Source organism: Diabrotica undecimpunctata, chromosome 4 (genome assembly GCF_040954645.1).
Source record: "Diabrotica undecimpunctata isolate CICGRU chromosome 4, icDiaUnde3, whole genome shotgun sequence".
NCBI lineage: Eukaryota > Metazoa > Arthropoda > Insecta > Coleoptera > Chrysomelidae > Diabrotica > Diabrotica undecimpunctata.
In genome coordinates this window covers 17265868-17290517 of record NC_092806.1, presented here as the reverse complement: position 1 = coordinate 17290517, position 24650 = coordinate 17265868, and the positions used below count along the sequence as shown (strand labels likewise).

The 24650-nt window shown below is 32.2% G+C and overlaps 1 protein-coding gene across 2 annotated transcripts in view; it reads right to left on the bottom strand.

Annotated features, from left to right (window-relative positions):
- The window catches only part of LOC140439249 (probable multidrug resistance-associated protein lethal(2)03659), a 173437-nt gene that overhangs the window by 73383 nt on the left and 75404 nt on the right, over positions 1 to 24650 (bottom strand). For both annotated transcript variants that reach the window (XM_072529048.1, XM_072529049.1), the window contains exons 2-3: positions 18614 to 18714; positions 15398 to 15613 (exon numbers count right to left, since the gene is read on the bottom strand). In XM_072529048.1, the coding sequence (XP_072385149.1) occupies positions 15398 to 15613; positions 18614 to 18696 (299 nt within the window). In that variant the 5' untranslated portion in view covers positions 18697 to 18714. The remainder of the gene's footprint in view (positions 1 to 15397; positions 15614 to 18613; positions 18715 to 24650) is intronic.

Sequence of the window (24650 nt, the reverse complement as noted above, 5' to 3'; positions counted from 1 at the left end):
ATACTAAAACCCCAAAAAAACAGGCCTTATCGAGAATGAGAATTGTAAATTGAGTCGAAATGAAGGGATATGTGGCATGGTAAAATTGGGAGAACGCTGTTCACTGTGTATTAAAAATAGATGAATGAATCTTCTCTCCTTCAAGCGCCATCTCCGTGGCGGAGGTCGGCAATCATCATAGCAATTCGGACTTTTGAGACGGCTGCTCTAAAAAGTTCATTTGATGTACATCCGTACCACTCTCTCGGGTTGCGCAGCCATGATATTCTACGTCTCCCTATGCTTCTCATTCCTTGGATCTTTCCCTGCATAATCAGTTGGAGCGAGGTATTTCTCTCCAAGTGTAATATATCCGAGATATTCCAATTCTCTTGTTTTAATTATATTTAAAATTCCCATTTCTTTATTCATCCTTCTCAGAACCTCTTTGTTTGTGACGTGTTCTGTCCACGATATTTTCAGAATTCTTCTATACACCTACAGCTCGAATAATTTCAGTTTTTTCATTGATGTCACATTCAAGGTCCAATAGTCCATTTCATAAAATAAAGTCGAAAAAACGTAGCACCTCGCCAACCTAGATGAATGAATAGATTAAAGTAATAATTTAATAAATTAATAATTTATTTATTCTTATTATTATTTAAAATATCGTTGTTATCTTTCTATTTTAATTTTTTTTATAAGTTTTTCAAAAAAATTCCACTTTTGATGTAGACAATACTTTTAAAATGCCGTGATGAAACGCCACTGAAAAATCTAACGAATTAAGAAATCAAATAATTTGTGCTGACCAAATTTTAGTTTGTAACAATAAAACACTGAAAGCTTTGTTTTCAAACTTCCACAAAATTTATTTTAAATTCTTATCACTACAGCTGTTTCGGCTGATTGCCTTTCTCAAGTGATTTGTTTTTGGTATGGGTTTACACTTTATAGTCTCTAATGAAATAGGTTGAGGAGGGGAGAACTGTTTGTCTCAAGCTGGTCATTCAGAATTATATCTGTGTTTTTTAATTTGTTGATTTCCATCTTCTTCTTCTCGTTCCACTCCTAGCGGAGATTGGAAATCATCATGGCCACTGCGACTTTGTTAGCAGCGTGATTTCCATAGATTCTAACAAAGATAGATTAAGGCCTTTATTTTGAATATGGAGAATTTTAAATTCGTCATTAAAAGAATGATTATGATCTAGAAGGTGAAGTGCGTATGTAGAATCTGTTTTTCTATTATTGAAAGCCCTTTTAATAAACGAATAGCAGAACATAAAAGGGCTTTCAAAAATAGAAAAATAGATTCTACATACGCACTTCACCTTCTAGATCATAATCATTCTTTTAATGACGAATTTAAAATTCTACACATTCAAAATAAAGGCCTTAAGCTATCTTTGTTAGAATCTATGGAAATCAACAAATTAAAAAACATAGATATAATTCTGAATGACCAGCTTGAGACAAACAGTTCTCCCCTCCTCAACCTATTTTATTAGAGACTATAAAGTGTAAACCCATACCAAAAACAGATCACTTGAGAAAGGCAATCAGCCGAAACAACTGTAGTGATAAGAATTTAAAATAAATTTTGTGGAAGTTTGAAAACAAAGTTTTCAGTGTTTTACTGTTACATAAAATGAATTTCCATCAAGTAACGGTCGAATCCATCAAATTTTAGTTTGCTGAAACTCATCCTGAATACCCCTGTTGTTACAGCTGACACTCTGTAAACCGCATATTACCTATTAAAATGTACGAAGAGGTATTAAAATATAAACCGATATTATTTTGGATTTTTTTATTAATAAACGACATATTTGATTTGTACCTCGCACAATTGGTATATTAAGTTACGTTGATGAGTCACCCTCCCCAATTTCCTGTAGAGGTATAGTAAAAATTAATTTTCTTTTTACGAAAAGACATAAATAGATAATCGTCTGGTGCAAGTCCTACGTACCTTTGAATATAATAAACCCGTTAGAGAATGGAGCATTTCCAAGTTTTAAGAATGCGCCATATATGCTTATCTACTACCTTATATCAGAAAACTTATTCTAAGCCACCATAATTACGCCTCTATCTTTCCACTAACAGTTCTAAAATCTCAGTGCAATTTTTGTTCATACTGTTCTCGCAGATTAACATCCTAGCTTTCTTTTTAAACTCAGATTTTTGCAATCGGTAAAATGTCTTGCTTAAAATAAATCCTGATTATTTTTAGTTTTGTACTCGTTGTCGTTGTCGGATGCAAGCCACATATTTAGCCTTATTTGAGTTAGCAGTAATTCTTTTTGCTTTTCCGATGTGCGAATTCGATTTAGCAACCTCCACGTTGTCAGGCTAAATTACTGTATCAGCATATCTGATTACGTCAAGTAACTTGCCATTTATTTTGATGCTGCTTCTCTAGATTTCCTCCGGAGTTTTAAATATTTGATTCGGATATACACTGAGAGTGCTAGCGACGGAGCGGATATATTGTCGGGATTTTAAAACTCCAGGAAATATTTTTGTAACAACACCTTCATTATTTTCTAAATTTAGAATAAAAAATGTCATTAATTTGATAAACTCTGCCAATTCTTTAACTAGGTGCAAACTTTTGTTTAAAAATACATAAACTCATACTGTTTTCTATACTTTTATAATTTTTTTATTAAATATTGCGTTATATGAGATTAAACCACAATTAATTGTAAACGTTTTACATTTATTTTCACATTTCGATTTTCAATCATGCCTTTACAATAACTCTTAAGTCTACTAGTCTGGCGAATATTAAATAAAATTAGTTATCCAAAATCACGCGCCGTAAGAGGTAAAATGTAGCCGATATCACGTGCCTATCAAGATTCTAGGTAATTTTAAATACGATCGTTGTCGGCGCGTAAGAAAATAAATGTCTCATTCACATTAATTAGGTAAGATACTTAAATTAGTATATTCTTTTTATTTCAGAAGGATATTCAATTATTTATTCTGTCAATAAAAAGACTAACAGCAACCGCAAATGCTTGTTTGGTCTGTATGTTTACAATGTCTTCTAAAATATAAAAACGTGTTTATTTAGAAGAAGTTATACAACGAGTCATATACAATTTTCAACGTAGGAGTTTTTGTGCTGTACTATTGTATTTTTTAACTCTCTTGTGGCTCTATTGTAGTTTATTGTATCTTGCTGCTGCCTTGTGTTTTGAGATATCTTCCTTAGTCGCCTCTTCTCTTTAATTTGGTTGCTAATATTGATGGGATAGTTTCTTTTATTTAATATAGCTCTACATTCTGGAGTGGCATTCCCCGCAACTTCTTGGAAAAGTGTAGTAAATTCGTATACAGCCATTTCAAGTTCATCTTTTGTTTTATTTTTTGTTTTCAACAAATCTTGAATTTGAAAAGAAGTTCTAATTTAATTTTATACCTACAAGGTTCAGAAGGAAATGCTCGTCAAGTAGTTGATCCTTTAGAGTGTTGGAAATGTTTTATTGATGATAATATTCTCAAAACCATTGTACAGAACACAAACATATTTATTTCTAAACTAAAAAACAATTATGCAGATCCAAAGGAAGCCAGACCTACAGATACTGTGCAAATAAAGACCATAATTGGTCTATTACACCTGGCTGGGGTTTTCAAAGCAAGCTGCCGAAAATTCAAAGAATTTTGAGCTACTGATGGAACAGGCAAAGAGTTTTTTGAGCTACTATGGCTCATAGGTGATTTGTATTCTTGTTACGTTGCTTGCGTTTTGATGACGTAAATAATAGAGAAGAAAGAAGAACCGTAGATAAACTTGCACCAATAAGAAACGCTTTTAAACAATTTAATTAGAAATGCAAACTTAATTACGTTTCTGGATTTTACTTAATATTAGGCGAGATGCTTTTTGCATTCGGTGGACGTTTCTCATGTACTTTCGGAATAATCCAACCAAATATGGCATAAAAGTATTTTCCTTAATGAGCGTCCAATGTTTTTACACGGTAAATATGAAAGTAAACGTTGGATAGTACTGGCCCCCATAGGGCCATAGGATAGTACTAAAACTACCGATTGAGGTGAAAGAATATGTGAGTCTATGTTAGGATCGTCTAGAAATATACCCATGGATAATTGATTTACAAGTTAAGAAATTGTAAAAAGCATGCTGGAGTAGCACAAAATTACAGTTGTTAGAACAATTCGAAAAAATTAAAGGGAGATTCTAAAGGAACTTCTTAATCCCAGCAGACCACAGAACTCGTCTATGTTTGCATTTTCCGAATCCATTACTTTGGTGTCGTATATCGCAAAGAAAATAACAATTCGTGACGCTATTATCATCTTTTCACTATGATGACTCGATTGATTAAGATTCTGGAGATGCCTATAGGCTCAATATTATTACTTTTTATAACATTACAGAGTCAGGGGTTGACTCAGTCGATCAGAAATGGGCGGCTTATAATTTAGGCAGAAACACTCGAAGATGGACAGTGACCATTTTTTATAATTTACTCCACATTGTAGGCATAAACTCTCACGTCATACATAAATGTAATCTCAATGGAAACGACCTAATTTCGGAACGAAGATTGTTTCTGAGATCAATTGGCTTAGCCTTGACAAGAGAGAAGATGCTAACCAGAGCAAAAGACCCTTATTTATAAAAGGATAACAGAAATATCGCCCAAAAATTAACCGGAGTACATGCACATCCAGCACCTCCGCGTCCAAATACACGAGGTCGTTGCACCTATTGTCCAAATCGTAAAACACCATATTTTTGTTAAACCGATTTGCGAAGACTGCAATGGAAATTGAAATTAGGATTAGAATTTTGTTTATTAAATGTAAGAGAAGTACATTTTAGTTAACTTTTTTTGCATGTTCTTAAAAATGTTGTTTATTTTATCATTGGGTTTAAAATAGTAAAGATGGATTAAAAATGAAGTAAAAAAAGATTGTACTTATATCGAATAGTTTTATTTTAATCTCTTCTAATGTATTGTGTGAAATAAAAACTGGCCCTCACAGGGTAATTTGCATGTACCCGATTACTCAAGGGTTAATAACAAATTTTCTAATACTCTTTAACAAACTAGAATAGCTTTTCATTGTGACAATAGTTAAACTGTATTAATTACTAACTATATCACTCTTGAAAACTATATTTTATTTTGACTTTCTCTCTCCTTTATTTGTTAAAACTTTATATTTCTAACCTACTTTCGAACTTTTCTAAAATATTTACCAACACAAATAAAACATATAATACAAACTGTAAACTTTATAGAGCTACTAAGAGGACATGAACTCTTCACTCTAAAAATTATTTCGGCCATTTCTCTTCATATGCTAAGCTAAGTAAAAATGGTATAAAACGTGCAGAAATTTTGGCAGGGGGCCTTATCGCACTGGAGAGCTTCCAAATAAGCAGGATAGCAGCTTGCGATTTATAAAAACAAAGGAGATGTTCAACAATTTAATTACAAAGGAATCAAGTAACTAAATCTCACAATAAAGTTCCACCAGGAAGTAATTGAAAATTGAATTACGACAGAGTTAAACGTTCTACAGAATCAGTTTACGTTTACGCCCAAGGATTCTGTAATTATTTTTAAAGTTTATACGTATAGGGTTGTAAAGATCACGTAGCAAGATATAAGAGCTTTTAATTAAGGCTTATGGTGAAATTTGTTTTGCTACAAATTTACAACAAAGCATGATACAATAAATACATGATATTATTTTAATGTTAATTATATTAAAAAGTACAAATACCTTATGATTCGTTTTTTTTTGTTTTTTTATTGCATTTATATATATTCAGGGATTCTACAGTATTCACTGCGTTTCCTCGCTCAACCATTTCCATATCTCTATTTGTTATCCCATTCTTCATCGTTTAGGCCTCTCTTACTCATGGCGTCGTCTATTTCGTTACTCCAGGATCTTCGGGGTCGTCCCCTTTTCCACCTTCCTATGGGGCTACATTCCGTGATTCTCTTTATCCATCTGCTGTCGCTAGTTCTTCTTGCATGTCCATACCACTTTAGTCTTTTTTGTTCTATATATGTTAGTATGTGTGTTTCTACTGATGTTCTTTGCTTTATTTCGTCATTACTTCTCCTATCCATTCTTGTTACTCTGCAGCATCTTCGCAGGCATTCCATCTCGTTACTCTGTAGCATCTTCGCAGGCATTCCATCTCCAAAAATCTGTATTTTTGTCTTCTTATTTAGGTGTCTATCCCACCATACTGAGTTAAGTTGTCGGATTGCTGTTCTTGTTTGTCCTAATCTTTGCTTAATTTTTACCTCTGTTGTTGCCTTTTTTGTGATTATAAACCCCAAGTATTTGAATTTATCCTTTCCTTTGATTGTTACGTTGTCAATCTGTAGATCTTCTATGTCTTCATTACTTGTAGATAGATACTCTGTTTTCGCGAGGTTAATATCTAGGCCAGCCCTGGTATATTCTTTTTGTAGTTCTTCATCATGCAACTAAGGTTTCTTGGTCTTGTGCATTCACTACTTGATTGTCTGCAAAGCTTAACATATATAGGTATTCGTTTCGTACCGGTACTCCCAAGCCTTCACTTTTTCTTTTCCATGTAGTTAAGGCTTTTTCTAAGTATATTTTAAATAGGGTTGGAGATATGGAACAACCCTGCAGGAGCTCTTTTGTTGTGGTGAAGTCTCCTATGATCCTTGTTCCTATTTTAATGGACACTTTATTTCCTTTATACAGAGCTTTTGTAGCTTCTATGAATTTCGTCTGTATTTCTTATTTGTACATTGCCTCCCATATTCCTGACCTTGGTACAGAGTCATACGGATTTCTCAGATCCACAAATGCTAAATGTATATTTCTATTTTTTGTTTTCTTTTTGTTTTCCAACAGTTGTTCCAGTGTATATAAAATATGTGGTCTATGCATGATCTTCCTGCCGTGAAACCTGCCTGATCCTCCCCGATTTTGCCTTTTATCGCTTGCCCTATCTTTTCTCGCACTATCTTTCCATATAATCTTCCTATTGATGATATTAGTTCCTTTATATTATAGCTTATTCCTTTGTAGTTTTCGCATCGTTTTCCATCTCCTTTCTTAAATATAGATGTCATATATGCCTCCGTTTATTCCTTTGGGAGCAATTCTCCATTTATGGCTTTCTGAAATATCCATTTTATCATCCGGTGTAATTTTGAGCTGTAGTTTATAAGCTCGGGTGAAATGCCTCCATGTCCCGGTGCTTTCTTATTTTTGATTGCTTTTATGGCCGTTATCATTTCTCTATCTGTTATTTCTATTTCTTATTGTGGGGATCTGCTTCGTCTTCGCCTGTTTTCTTTCCCAATGAATTGTGGTCTTTGTTCTGTTCCTTGTAATAGTCCTTCCATTCCATGTCCTGTATATTTCCCAATTTAATTTTTCTTTTGAGTCTTGTTTCAATCCTTTCACCACTTTCCATGACTACGAAGTTCTTGTACCTCCTATGTATGTTTCAATATTTAAACAGGTTCTTTCCAATTCTTCATTCTTTTGTTGTGTTATTGGTTTTTTCACGTCTCTATCTTTTTCACTATATTCTTTATAAACCTCATCGTGGTTTGTAGACAGCCATTTTCTATATAGTTGCTTTTTTTCTTCAATTATTCTTTGTGTTGTTTTATTTATTTCATAATAGTGCTGTTTATTTGTTATATATTCTTTCCCTCCAAGGGCTTCAAATTTAGCTTGTTTTATACTCGCCTTTATATGCTCGTATATTTCTTCAATGTTGCTGCATCTGAATTCTATTAATTTTTGGTCTAGACGTTTTTTGTATAGTTCTCTTATTGATTTGTCTTGGAGTAGAGGGGGTCTTATTATGTTTCCAATTAATGCCATTTTTGCTGTCAGTAGTTTATGGTCAGTTCCACATTCTGCTCCTCTTCGGACTCACATCTTTTATCTTTATTGTGGTATCTTGTTATGGACTATTATGTAGTCTACTATAGATTTCAGTTTTCGTGTTTCTTGTGTCCAATTGTTGTGTCTTGTTACTTATTGCATTTGTTCGAGGGTTGAATTACTTTTAATAAGTAAAAACACTAAAGGTGATCAGATTTTTGCAAAATAGGGAAACACATTATAGAAAAAATGAAACATTATAGGAAAAATGAAATGTAGTTCAAGGACCCAGAAAATATAGTAATACCAAAATAGTCTGCAAATAAAACAGACAGCAAAAGAAAAATGGAAATAAATAAAAATAATAATCAGGAAGGAGAAAACTGTAGGTGAAATGAAGAGATAATAAATCGTGGTATGTTATAATGAGAAATGTAGAACAGCGGTTAAAAAAAACAATTAAAATAGACTTGGATCATCAAAAGGTCTGACTTATAAAGTAAGTCACAGGAGAATTTGAAATGTGGGTCTATTGTAGAATGATACGCATACCATGGACAGGACATTGCATAAATACTTCAATATTAACAGAAATCGACGTCACCACTAGGCTTATTACTTAAGACCTATTACTAGACAATCGAAAAAATAATAGAGGAAAATATGCTTTAATAATTATAGTAATGGACTGGAGAAAGATGTCTTAGATTTTATTTAAGAAGATAATACTGCATCACCTGATACTACTTACACCCTGCATTTTACTATCTAGAGTTCTCTTCAGTAATCTTTTGACATTTGTTCTCGCTACATGACTAGCTCATCTAAATCTCTGAAGCTCAACGAATTCTGAGATTGGTACATCTTTGAACAGTTGGGTTCATTGTTATACCTGGATCTTCACACCCCGTTTTCGATAATAGAACCTTTATATCTTACATACGACTTTTCTTTAAAAGACTTACAGCTTTAGGGTTTTTCTTTTGCCTGTTTGGCATATTTTATCGGCCCTGTTGGTCTATGATTATGCACGTTTTTAAAAGTTCCATATCTTAGTCAAAAACTAACATTGAACATTTTATCAAACCCTAAAATGTTTGTTTTGAGTTATTCTAACTTCTATTCGCCAGATTTTCAAAGTTTATAGCTTAATTTTGTTTAAATCTCTTATAAAAAAGTTAGTTCTCAACCTATTTGTGAAACTGTTTTATTAATAGCGGTAAGTAATTTTGCCAAGAGTTTTTTAAAGCTAAATTATTTACCTTTAAATTGAGGGGGATTTGGATGTTAATCGCACGTATAAAAGCTGAGTTATAATTAAAAAAACCTCATCGAATGCCTATTTTGCAATTGTTTTTTACGGAATTTGTTATAACTTCGGTTTTAACAATCGGATCACAGTTAACCAAACGCCATTTTTTTCAATTTTTCAAAAGGAACAATTTTCATTATGGTAAAATTAAATATCTCTTATAGTTTAAGAGATACAATCATCATTTAAACAATTAAATTTGTAATAAGAAATTATCTGACAGGTTTTCAGCCTGATGCCCTCGAATAATCGAATCTAGGCACCAAAAACCAAACAGATATGTTAATTATTAACATATCTGCTTTTATTGTAGTTTTTTTTACAGAAACTATTTAACGGCGGCTGATTTTTTCCGATTTTTGTATAAGATTAATGGGTACATTCAGCGGTAACTCCAATAAAAATTCACGTAACTAACATATCTATGTTATTGCACCATTTTATCTTGCAATTTAATAATAATTGCAGATCCATATATGAGCATTATGTAAGCATCCATGACTTAAACGCGGAAATGTGCATATGGTTATTTAAACTCGATTAAAAATATTATACCAAGTTATTTAAGTGTATTAGGAAATAGGCATACAAAAAAGTATTGAAAATTGGCGTGACCAAATCAGGTACATAATTAACAGATACCTGTATAACATTATACGTAATAGTAAAACTACAAAAAACCAAGTCTGTGAATTATTAATATGATATGAAAAGACGTTTTAGAAACCAAAATAAACTTAACTGAATAATAATCGTTACAGAATTAAAAATATATGAATAAATAAATTACTCTTCTTCATTTTAATTTACCATTTACAACGACACAATTTATTATGTAATAGTCAGCTTAGGATGGCATTAGGATGAACAGATACGTTGATTATACCGTCCTAGTAGCAAGTAAGGCACAGAAACTTCAAAATATAATTCTATAGTTCGTTATAGCGAAATGTTCGGTTTAATTCTAAACGTTTCCATAACTAAAATTCTAGTATTTCCAAAGATACCAACAAACGTACATTTGGATGCCAAGGGGCAAATAATGGAACATATAACTTCCATAAAATATTTGGGAGCAAATATCGACAACCAGTGAAACTCAAAAAAAAATCTATTAAGAATTAAACAAGCGAGAAGATCAGACCTTAGTGTAGAGCTCAAAATCCAAATGATCAGATGTTATGTTTGCTCTGACTTCCTCTATGTCTGTGAAAATTTGACAATGCACTCTAAAACAAAAAATAATAGGTGCCTTTGCGATGTATGTAATTAGAGTGATGCTGAGAATTTTATTGATACAAAAAAAAGTGAGTACAAAAAGAAGTGCTAAACATGATCAAAGATAGGAAAATACAATACTTGGGTCATGTTTTAATAGGTGAAAGATATGAATTACTCCCAATTATATAAAAAGGTAAAGTACAGGGCAAAATATTAGTAGGAGAAAGCCATAACTCATGGCTGAAGAACCTGAGAAGATAGTTTGACCGCTTAACCACAGAAATCATTCGTGCAGTAGTTTCTAAAGATACAATTGCCATTTGGATTGTCAAGCTTCAAAAGAAAGCGCAATTACAAAAAGAGCCAGCATAACAATATTGTTCTATTTTGTCCTCTCTGTTAACTTTCGTCTATTTCGTCTAATTCTAATAATTAATAATTAATAATAGAAGATACACTACGCACATACGCTGGTCACAAGCCGGGACAGAGAAGTATGGTTTGCATCCGGAAGAGCATGCGGCATTAAAAATGCCTTGCTAAAACCATGAAAAGACGCAATAAGGAAAGTAGTTTGGGAGCTAGAGCATTCTTGGTAAGCAACGCCCAATTGAGGCCTCGCCTGACCCATGTGAAAAGTATTAGCTACGTCTAGAAGATGAAAGTGTCTAAAGAGGCCGGTCCTGCGTATTGAAACTCTCAACGTCAGAAGGATAAGAGCTAAAGGATAAAAACTAAAGGAAGAGAGCTGATTGATTTCATACAGAGAAGAAGGATTGGGGCACTATCTTGGAGATGGATGCAAGTTAATATACAGTTGTGCAAACAGTGATGGCAGAAATGGAGTAAGTATTATTTTAAACAAAGAGTTAAAGAAACGTCTAGTAAGGTGGTAAATATAGATAAACAGAAGATGTGGGGAATAATGAGTGTCCAACTGTATACATACGATAACAATGTAAACATCATGTGTGCCTAGGCCCCTCTAGGGTATGAAGAACAGAAAACACAAGAATTTTGGAGTGCCCTTGATTGCGAGATGCTCGAGATTTCTTTAAACTAACAGTATTTATTAAAGATGATTTAAATGGTAATTCATGGTAAGGAATAGAAGTAGAGTTTATGAGGGTTGGGAAAGTGAGAATAAGAAATGATGGAGAAAATAGTGTAATTGATTTTGCAGTGGCATGGGATTTGGCTGTGATTAATATGTTCTTTATAAATACTAAAGGCCTTACGGTAGCAAGGAAGGGAAAAATGAGATATATTTTGTGCAGTTTTGAAGAATCCAACTAAAAGAGAATAGCAGCTGTTAACTGATAAAAAGTGAATTTGTATCTAGTTAACACCGATCGGTGATAGTGGATGCGGAAATAAAAGTAAGGCGAACATTAAAACAATAAGGACAGTAGCCAAAATCTTCAAGAGTAGAGTGCTAAAAGAGTTTGAGAAAAAAGATACGATATATAACTCGTAAAGAACCAACATCAAAATTATGGTACGAGTGGAAGAGATAGTTCTAGGAAAAACATCTGATAAAGGGCTTCTAAGGACAAAAACACTTAGTAGTGGAACGATAAAGTGTAGCAGAAGTTAAGAGAGAAGAAAGATACTAGAAAGAGTATGGGAGGTCTAAAAGAGACAAAGATCAGAAAAAATACAATGTACCAAAGAGGGAAGTAAAGAGTGTTGTAGCTACTGCTCAGGAAAGTTCCTTTGCAAAGCTGCATAAAGAGTTGCAAAATCCAAGGGGATAAAAAGGCTATACAGCAAGAGACAAGTCATAAATGGACTTAACTCACGTGTGTCAGATTAGGAATGCGCATGAAAGAGTGTTAATAGGATGTTAAAACAAAGTAAAAATAGTATTAAAGATTATTTTAAAAAGTTGATAATAAAGAACACCAAAGATAAGACCGAGAATGCAGGGCTCCAAATGAGAATGTTATACCAGGGATAACGAGAGACGGGATTGTCGAGGTTTTAAATATGATGCGGAATAGTACGGCACTTAATGGAGTTAATGGCACATTGGGACTTAATGGAATACCTGTGAACGTTTAGATGGCTCTGGGAGAGAAAGGAGTTAATGTGTTGCGGCAAATGATGAGTAGGATATATAAGGAAGGAAGGATGCTTAACGTATAGAGTCATATAGAGAGCCTGATGTTATTATCTGATGTATATAACTGTATAAAGGGGACATGCAGGACTGTAGGAACTGTGGATGGATAAAGTAGTCACGAATACCTTGTTGGTTATATATTTTCGCAGATTTTTAAAAATAATCTTTTTTAAGAATTTCCAGATTGGAAATCTAAACTTCTAGTCTAAAATTTTTATTACAATCACTTGTGGCTTAATCCCATACAAAAGTAATATTTAACTTATAATATAAAATATAAAATAACACCAATTCTTTTTGGTATCTAAATCTTTATTTACTAAATAGTTTACTATTATTTTCATCATCGTTAGCTCATAGATTTCCACTGCTGAACATATGTCTTTTTAAAAAACTTTCATTCAGATCTATCTTGCCCTGTTGCAATCCAGTTGATACCTATACTCTCTGGGTCATCACTCCGTCTCACGGATGGTCCAAATTTCGTATATCTGATTGGTCTTCACTCCAAGATTTTTTTGTCCATCTATTATCTTTTATTTTAGCGATATATTCTGCTCACTTCCATGTAGTTTTAGCTATGTATTTTATTCGTTTCTTACCCCATTTCTCAAATTTATGCCCATTAATGATCCTTCCATTCTACGTTGCGCTACTCTTAATTTAGGTGTAGATGCCCTTATGAGAGTAAGTGCCTTTGCGCCATATGTAAGAACAGGAAGGACATACTGATTAAATGCTCTTCTTTTTATGCTGATAAATAAACAATTTTTAAAAATATCAGCAGTCTACGCAACCTAGAGTTATTTTTCTGTACAGATCATCAGTTTTATTATCTCAAACTTTTTCAAAGGGTATGTCCTTTAATTTGGATTTATCTGGATTAATATTCAATAAATACGAAAATAGTCTACCTTGAAAATATCTCGAACCGATGCCATACTAACTACATGTTTTAATGTAGTTTTAGGATTGAATACATAAGAATTTTCTTCAAATGTTTGTAAAATTATCCAAGAATATTCTTATATAAATATAATATATTCCTATTACAATCAATATTTTATTGTTTCATTAGTTATAGTCTATTTGGAAAACGATAATATTAACATACAATTAACAAAGTAATGTCATAAACATAAACACGTTTGAAATCATTATATTACTAATCACAACAGCAAATAATTACTGAAAATAAAATCAATAAATATACTTCAATGACCTGGTTAATTGAAAAAAATTGCTATAAACTTTTTTCAAGCAGTTCAATTATATAATATTAACAGAATATGTTACTTTTCATACATACGTATAAGATAAACGTACGAATATGTGTCGAAATAAACTGTCCAGAAAATAAACATTTATTTCGTTAAGGACTGAAGGTCAAAGTAGACTCAATTGACAAGTTATCCCTAAAATAAGAATTCTTGATGGGAAATGTAAGAATTTTAAGTGAGTATTTTAAAATTTCTTGTTTCAAAGAAGAATAAAGAATAATGTGTCAAATGATTTATTAAAAATTGTTATAAATTAGAATGGAATTTAAAAAAGAAAAAAATTACTTAAGATTGCAAGAGGTCACTCTATCTCCTCTAAAGTGTCCCCCAATAATTATTTAAAAATATTTATAATTGTAATTGAGATTGATTTGTCTGTTTAAGCAACAATAATTAGGATTCAGGTTCATTTCTTTGGATATATTCATTTCTTCTAAAAGGTTCATTAGTCTAACAATTTTATTTGAAATGTTATGTAAAATTTTATTGCGTTTGGAAATAGCAAAAGAATGATTATTAAATTGAATGTGATGTCCGAAGTTTGATTTATCTTTGTTAAGATGTTCTTTGATTTTTTTAGTTAGAGTTCTCATTGTACTACCCACATAAGTCATATTACAATCACCACAAGATAGTTTGTAAATACTACTTTTGATTATTTTATCAATTTTGTCTGTAGTTTCTCAAAAGTTGATAACGGTATTTTCTAACTCTAAGGTAAAATTAAATTTTAAATTATTAACTAATAGATAATAAAATGTTATGTGATTCTAAAGGTAGACCTTCTATAAAGGCGAAAATATCATCCATATATCTGTATTATCAACATTTTAGATCCAATTATTAAAAAGAATTCTTCCTCTTCTTCTTGTTCTGCATTAGAATTTCCAATTTTTAGAAAACATATCCAAACTGATCATATGATACCTACATCATCTAATCATCTAATTTAATATCAGATGGCAGCTATTTAATGGTATATACAACATCCCTATATTCCAAGAAAACTATGATAAAAAATCTAAATTATTAAACAAATAGCAACTAACAATGGTTTTCTTCCGTCTACTGTAGATATGATCGTTAGATGGTCATTATTCAAAAAGAGACTAAACCAAGATTTTAATGTGAAAAACAAACCCACAATTTTTAACGTTGCTTGCATATTATAACGATTGACATGCTGCAACCAATATTTGCGAGAAATTAAAGTATACAATATGACTTTTAGAAATTGATGTATACCAACTGGATACATTATCAACCTCCATGATTCTCAAACAAGATTTAATAAACTGGCATTGCCTCGATACGTATTTTTCAATAACTATATTCCTATGACTTAAATTGATCAGATACCTGAAACTACTCACCTAAAAAGCTGTACATTAGGGAGACAGGGAGATACTGTTCATTTTAGCGAATTATTTATTTGTAATTTAATAAAATTTCAAAAAGTATTTTACCATATATTTTAAAAATCTTTATAAATTATTTTTATATAAACTCAATTTTATTTTAATTAAAATATATAAATACATAAATACACAAATCAATCCCTTGTTTTTATAGGTGTCTGCTTACCTGCGGATTTCAATCCATGTTACATGAGCCAAACAAAATAACACATAGGCTAATCCGAATTTGCTTAGCAATAGTTTAAATAACGATGGATTTTTATTCCACTGTTTCACTGCTCGTTCTCCGTTGAATTTTGATTTACATTTTTTTGGTAATCCATATAAATCACTCTCGTTTAAATCATGTTTCCAACCTTTTTTTATTAGCTCCAAAACATATCTACAAAACAAACACACTGTTTCAAACAAATTTAGTATTCATGTAACTGTTCTGCGGGTTGTATGTTTTAATGGTCCATTCGGCCATAAAAAGATGATTATTCATTTATTGCAAAATTAAATGTTGTGTGGTAAATCAGATAAACTGAATTATGCACTTGATGAAAAACATCAAAAATATTTGTGGCATGGCGTATATTTGTTTTTTTTTTGTCTTTCGATTACAAAATGATTAATATAATAATTGCACTATAGTTTTATATAAAATATTTACCTATTTTTTATACCTTTGTTTAATTAATAATTCTAGATTGGCTTTAATTATGCTGCTATTGGAAAAAAGCAAAGAAATAATTAAACTTAACCATAAAACGTACAAAAATGTGTAAAGTATTTTAAAAAATTAGGTTCAAAATTACCACTATGTTCAATTAATTCGTCTGTTGAGGGTAATATATAAATTACGTTTTAATAAGATAGATACTTGAAGTCAGTTCTGTACAAATCAGTCGTAACATAATATGATCTATATAAAACGTAACATCAAAAGTTTTAAGTACCTATGTACCAAGTTTTAAGAGTCTGGGTCTCTCAGTGTAGAGATGAATGGTTCCTTGATTAGAAATTATTAACTCTTGCCTTTTAAGGCATCTGAAAGATCATGAAGGGTGTGTTCCCTTGCAATTGTAGAATTTTGGGGTTTTAAGTTGAGTTGGAATTTGGATAGCGGGTAGATGCTCTTTTACGTTCCCGGTAGAAGATAGATCTACTTCAGGGATGCAAGCCTGTCCACGTGAGCCCTAATTATCTTCCAATCTCCTCGTACCTAGAAGAAATTATGTTCCAGACCCATTCTCTAATCTAATTACCAAAGTTTTGCTTTTCATATCCTATTCTAATGCTGGGCAGTGGCATCAGCAGTACAAAGATAGAGCGTAAGGGAAATGAAACTGGATCAGATAATACAAGTTTTAAATTAACCAAATGATTATTGGCATAAGTAAAGCGGAAGAGCTAAATTAGCCAACGGCATTTATATGTGGAAAGCCACGGGATGACTACTACATTAAAGATCCGCATGGATATCCTTAGTAAAAATCATCATGGACCCACTACACGATAATTTACTTAATAATCATGTTGCTCGGAATCCAAGATCCGACAGGAGAGGACAATCAGATTTAGACGACGGCCTCTCAGGTCGTCGTCAAGGTAAATCTTTGTAAAACACATAAGCATACCTCTATAGCCTTGAAAACATGGAAAATAAGAAGTTTATACCAATCTGGCAAACTAGATAACATTGTGTCAATAGCCCGAATCAGGAAAATGTAACCAGAAATGGAACAATGTATTATTCCGATAACAAAAACTTTAATCACAGGCAGGGAGTTGGTATTATAGTTGATAAGAATTTTCAAAAAGCTGTTTGTAACTTTGTTCCCTACTCTGATCGAGTAATGATGCTTTCTCTTAACTTTCATTTAAAACGTAAAATAAATATAATCCAAGTATATGCATCCACTGCAGATACGGATAAAGACACCATCCAAAACTTCTATAAACAAACTGTCAATGTCAAGATATAAATATTATAATGTAAGATTTAAACGGTAAAGTGGGCCAGGGAGAAGTGGAGAATTGTGAGGAACGATATGGACTCGAGAAGAGGAATGAACGTGGCGACAGGCTGGTTGATTTTTGTATCAATGAGGATATAATATTTGTATCAAGGCAACCACCTTGTTCAAACTTCCTAAACGTAGATTATACACATTGTGATCACCAGCTGACAATAACCACAAAATAGGCAGAAATCAAGTAGATTATATTATTGTCAGCAGAATATATAGAAATTTTGTAATATCATCCAAAACTTATCCAGGAGCGGACATATTCTCCGATCACAATCCGGTTCTTTTGTCGATGAAAGTCAAATTAAAGAATGGAAGGCACCCTAGCTCCAAGAAAATCATGTATACAAAGCGGCTCAAACAAGACACATATGCGGAATCGAAATTTAAAATAAACGAAAGCTTAAGATAAGTTAAAGAAGATGAGAATGTAGAAACTCTAACTATTGACCAAAAATGAGAAAAAATTCAACATGCCCTTATGTCAGTTGGAAGAGAAACCCTCTAACCACTTGGGGAAAAAACAAAACCTTGGATGACAGTAGAAATTCTTGAACTTAAGGAAGAACGAAGAAAACATAAAGCAAAAGACCTGAATCAACACAAAAAAATTCAGAAAAACATCAGAAAAAAAATTCGAGAGGCAAAAGAGATATGGCTCTCCGATAGATGTAAGTAAATAGAAGATCTGGATAAAAAGTGTAATAGCTTTAATTTACACAAAAAAGTCAAAGAAATAACATATCCTAGGACTAACAAAAGAACGAATATCCTTAAAAATGATATTATTACTGATGTGAAGGAAAGATTGTGTCACTGGACCAATTACATCCAAAAACTATTTAATGATGAAACTGAAGCACTATCATTAGAAACCACAGAGGATACCGGACCACCAATATTACGAGAAAAAGTCATATATACCATCAAAAACACAAATGAAGGCAAAGCTACTGGACCAGATGATGTGCCCATCGAATTATTAAAACTCATTGGTGTAATGATTGAACTCCTTAATCTATTATATTAGACTGACACTTAGACAATGGCTGCAATTGACCTTTTGCGGCAATACCCAAAAAGTCAAGTGCAACATCCTCCTCAAATCACAGAACACTAGCTTTAATGAGTCATACACTAAAACATTCTTGAAAATAATATAAAGCAGAATTGTTAAAACTCTTGAATATGATAGTAGTGACACACAAGTTGACTTTAGAAATTGTATGAGCACACGTGCTTTGTTCGGCTTGAATGTGTGGGCCCAGAGATGCATGGACATCAATCAGAACATAAATATCTACTGTTAAACGTAATATTGCGATATTTACTTTTATTATTTAAGTATTATCTAGTTTTTTACTTACCCAAACGTCAAATATGAAAAGATATTTACTTTTGATAAAGGATTAAATTTCTCCTTTGGTTTCTCCATAATCTTATTTACCATGATTAGTAGCCATTAAATCTGAAATAAAAATTAAAAAGATAATATAATTATTAAAATTTAAGTATAAATGTATATTAACGTAAGTAAAAATGTATAATTTTTAAAGCGAATCTTCTATACTGGAGTTGTATTTTACTTTTTTCTCTACTATTTGTACTTTAATACAAATTGATTCTTGTGGGCGTGCAAATGCAGAAATATATCTTTCAGAAAAAGAATTTTTGGAATAAATGTCCAAAGAATCAGTGGCTAGTTCTGTACGCGAACAAACAACATTTAATACACAAGTACTGGAGACTTTGATAGGTTTGTACTAGTTTTTATAGTTGATCATTGTGGTTAGTTTAAAATCATATTTGATTACACAGCTAGACAAGATGCTAGAACAGAAGCAGAGAATCTTTATAATAAATATCCCATACAAACTAGGAATGTCGTGAAAAAGCAATACAGGGTATAGAAACAACGATTCCCAATTTATAAAAATTGAATAAGATTAAACTTGAAAGTGAGTATGAATGTAATAGTAGCAACAGCACTATTTCATAACATCACCATATAAAATGGAGTTTTGTTGCCGGTAGATCATAATCTGGTTCATCAAGAAAACCATTTAATTAAAATCATAAAAATGGAAAAAAAGAAAACAATTTCTCTTAATATTAAGGTGAACCTAAGGGAACATTATTGTAAATTATATATAAGACAACATTTTGCAGAACTCGATTCACAATTTTTAAAAAAAATATCTATTATATTAAATATATATATATCGAGAAAAGGAGTACGACCGTCAATCCAAGAGTTATTGCATGTTCTGTAAGTGCACATGCATTTATTTTGTTGGTTTTTATATCACTACGATGTGATATCACCCGTGATTTTCTTATACATATAATATATATATATATATATATATATATATATATATATGTATATATATATATATATATATATATATATATATATATATATATATATATATATAATATATACTATATACTATATACTGTAAAAATGTTTCGTTTTGTATTTACAAAACAGCATCAGTCCATATCTGTAAGAGTAATGTTTTCTTAGAATGACAAAACAAGTTCTTTTAATTAAAAGAGAAAGCCAAAAACAGACAAATTTGAAAATTATTCATTTAAAAAAAATTAATCTTTTAAAAATTATTGGATAGATTTGATTTTTGTCTCTATAATAAACTTAACAAAAAAACCTTTTTTAAACTGTTTTTTTTTATATAATATAATAACAATAATAATTATTAATATTTAGGACTAGCATTGTCTAATGTAAAATTTAATTACGAAACTTTTGTGTTTATACAAAATTATTCTAAAACTAATAGTTCTTGAGATATGTGCGAAAAAAGCAGAAAAAATATCGAAATTTTTAAATTTTTTTTTATATTATGTTTAATAAAAAGTTAGTCCCTGATTTTAGTGAATTTTTTTTTTTGTAATATTTTGGAACAATTTATGCAAAAAGCTTTGTATATGCTTCACACCCAAAAACCTAAAAACTTCCTACATAAAACTAGCCGCTCGTTCTTCTGCCATGCTCAGAATTTTCCTACATCCAATGGTTCGTGAGAAAAATTTCCACTTGGTGGCTGTATTTCGTTTCAAATTTGATTTATTTCGATTAGGGGTGACTTTCTGATTAAAAAAATATATACATGTGCCTATAAGACTATTCACCGTTTGGCCGGAAAATCGAAAAAAACTGTAGATTTTTTGAATTGGATTTTTCCCCTTTCCCGGCAAACTGGGGGTGGGCGATAGGAAAAAAACACATGTTTGGAATAAGCTGGACTAAGTGCATGTACCAACGTCAAAAAAAAAATTTTTTTTAATTAAGATTTATCAAAAAGTTATCCAATTGGGGGACCTTGGATTTTTATCTCAACTTGGCGTGAATTTAGGTGCGAGAGTCAAACGGATGGACATTTCTTACATAAAATTGGCCGCTCGTTCTTCTGCCATGCCTGGGCTATTATAACTTTTTGAAGCTTAGTCTCAACCACAAAAAACTACTATTTTTTTTCCATGGCTGTAAATCTCAATCGTTCATTTTAATTATACAAAATGTCACTTGTATTATATTTAAATGTTGGACGTTTACGGACGTTTTGGACGTACTTATTTAGTTTCTGTATTTTATTGTTTTATATTAATTTTGTTGTTTAATTGACACAGCTTTATTTTTTTTATTTCGAAAAATATGTGTATCGACAGCTAATGGTCATTGACACAGTTACAATTTACAGTCATGTTTACATGGTTAATACTATACATTGGGTACAAATTAGTTACAATACATTTTTTATATTACATTTTGTTTTATATTAAATTGTATAACTTTGTGTTTTTTAAAAACTTTAATACATTTTCATAGTTGCTGCTGTTTGAGATAAGTATGTCTTTTAGGTTGTTACCAAGATTGTATTTTCTTCTGGCCGCTAGGTAGTGTTGACAGTCAAGAAGTACATGTGTTACGGAAGTCGTGCTGTTGCAGTACTGGCACAAAATCTGATTACTGTAATTCATTAGGTGTCCATGTGTAAGGCGTGTGTGCCCTATTCTCAATCTTCGAATGATAGACTTGTCCTTTATTTTCATTGGTGGGAGCTGGTGGTAGAAAATGTTTGGTTGTAGAACGCTTAACTTGGTATTGCTTCTTTTCCAATGATCATTCCAAAGGTCCATTATTTGTTACCTTAAGAGAACATGCTTGTTTTGCTGCTTGATCGGCTTTTTCGTTACCTGGAATACCAACGTGTGATAGAACCCACAATATTGTTACTGTAATTCCATTAGTTTGAAGGCGATTACATATACTCTGGATTTCTTGAACTATTGGGTGGATAGAATGTACGTTTCTTATGGACTGCATGGAGGACAGAGAGTCCGTACAGATTGCTATAGTTTTATCATCGTTGAGTGGAGTTTTCACCGCTTGTAGTATTCCATATAGTTCAGCAGTATAAATACTGCAATTGCTGGAGAGTCGAAACAAGTTGACGGTGGTTGTTGTCGTTGTTACAGCACAGCCAACACCTTCCTCAGTCTTAGATGCATCTGAGTAAAGGATCTTATCGAAGTTGCATTGATGTAGTATTTCATAGAATCTTTGTTTGATAACGGAATATTTCATTCTTATTATATTTGGATAATTCAATATTGAAATTTGGAAGTTTACATATCCATGGAGGAGTTTGAGGGACCGTGAAAGGGCTGGTCGACAATAGATTGATATCGAAATAAGGAATTAACATCTGTATAGTGGACGGTACCATTCTAGGATTATTAGTAACTGGTAATTGTCTATTACAGATGAGGTTTCTTGTGGGATTTGTGGGATTTGCTGAAACTCTTGCGAAATAAAGCAGTAGAAGTTGTTGTCGTCTTAGATGAAGCGAGGGTTCAAACATTCTACATGAATGCTTTTCACCGGACTGGATCAGAATGCTCCTAAACAGAGTCGAAGGGAAGTATTTTGGACTACATTTAGTGAACGTAGTAGTGAGTTACTTGATGACATGTAGAGAACACTACCATAGTCAAGTTTGGAGCGAATAAGAGCTCGATATATTTTTAGTAGTGTTTCCTCATCGGCTCCCCAACTATAATGAGCTAGTGATTTAAGAAGATTCATTCTTTGAAGGCAGCTACCCTTAAGTTCTCGAATGTGTGGTCTCCAGGAAAGTTTTTTATCGAAAATAATGCCAAGAAGCTTTATTTGATCTACTACTTGGAGAAAATTTCCATTCAGAGTAATGGTTGGAGATTGCGTGTTTTGTCTTCTGGTAAAATGAATAACTTTGGATTTAATAAAATTAAAAATTAAATTAAAATTAAAAAATATTTTTATTAAAATTTATTATTTACAGCTTCATTAAAATGTGCAATCATCATCATTTCGATATCCCTAGATTATTTTAATATATTCTATTAGAAAACTCATTTCAAATAAATTTATCATTTTAAAAAAGCGACGATTTTAATATTATGTTATTTCCTGTTGTGACTTCCTGTCTGTTCGTCAGTTTATTAAAAAACACGAGTATCAAATATAAAGCTATAACCTTCAAAATATATTCAAATTACAATTACCGATTTCCAATATATAGGTACCTATGTATATAATTTTTCTCTACGTGATTTTTATACCTTGAACACGTCAGTGGCAAATAGAAATATCAATTTACACTTTTATTAAAACGCATGTTATTCTAATATAAATGATTTGGCTGTAATATATTAATTTAAAATTCGTTTCAACAATTGTACGGAAATTTTAAATATTTCTATTGAGTCAACTATTATACAGCGCTTTGGTTGCATTATTGTTGTGTTGGCTAAAGTGTGTAGGATATGACGTTGATATAAAGGACATTCAAGCATCACAAAAATATCCACAAATATATTTTGGCCATAATATTGAAAAGACCTCCGATGTAATAAAAATTGTACTTTCTTACATATTTAACAGAAGAAGAAAAATCTACATACAGACACCTGTGACGTACCCAGGTTGTGTTATGTTCCTAATACCCTAACAAAGTTGTGCCAGGGAGAGATGCCCGAGAGGGTTAAACCTTTGACACTTCGTCCCGTCACCACTACGAGACGGTCGGCGTTCAATGAACATCTCTTCTGATGCCCTGCTATCACCCGATTCCCATTTCTTCTTTCACACATTTATCGGGAAAAACACACACACCCACATAAACTACCAAAGACTTCCTGCATTGCGAAACTGCCATATCTCTCGCGTCGTCTGTCTCTCATTCTCTCCTGTTTCGGCCTGCGACAGTCAGAATCAAACCGAAATAAAAATTATACTAAAATAATGGCATCTCCTGAGGTACAATATTCCGGAAGCAAAACGAGCCTCCGGTCGAATATCTGGGGAGGACTTTTTCAGGAAAAACATCATCACTGGTTAAAAAAATTGGGGTATGGTCTTGGAATGTTAGCAGTCGGTTAGTCTTAGATTTAGCAAGTCATATGGCAAGTAACGCATGTTTTCATCAAGCTTCCATATCAACTTGACCACGGTGTTAAACAAATGGTGTGACTTTTTTATTTGATAACTATCTACTCGATAATTTTATTTAAACTACTGTCGACGATGGTCCTCTTATCGAAGTTTAACTATAAGTCGTTAAGCTATCGGTTAAATGCATTATCCACAACGAAGTTATCCATAGCTCGTTAACAGACTCAGCTGAAAGCCTTTCATAAATATATGAATATTATGTTCATCATCATCTAGCCTTCTTCTTTTAAAGTTGAACATAGGCTTCCCCTAATTTTTTCCAGTTTTGTCAGGCTTGAGCTTTCTGCAGCCAATTCTCAGCGATTCTTTTGACGTCGTTTGTCCATCGTGTAGGTGGTCTACCTCTGATTTTTCTGTCAGCTTTCCGTTATTTAATTTAATTATTTAATTTTACTTCAGTCATGCTATGCACTCTATAACATCAGTGACACCTGTCCTTCTTTTTATTTCTTAGTTTCCACCTCTGTCTCTGAAAGTCAGTCCAAGTAGCGAGAGTTCCATTCATATTTGGGCTACTCTGAGTTTGGTTGCTGTAGTCTGGTTTAAGGACATGGTGTCACCAATTTTATTTATTTATTTATACAATATTTTGTTTTACATTTAGACATATATGTTGTCCTGTCCGTGTGTGTGTGCATGTAACCAAAGAAGGGTATTTCCCAGTTAAATCTGGGCATATACCCAGAGTGTTTGTAGAGAGTAAGGACTTCGAGCGTGCGTAGTTTTTTCAAGAGCGTCGAGTGTTCCTTTTATAGTAGAGAGTTGTGAATATGTACCCGTCAGGGGTACACCCTATTGATACCTTGCAGCTTGTTTGATAGAGCGAGGAAATTCCTACAAAGAGGTGAGCGAATAAGTCTAGGAGGCGCCAAAGAGATGTTCTA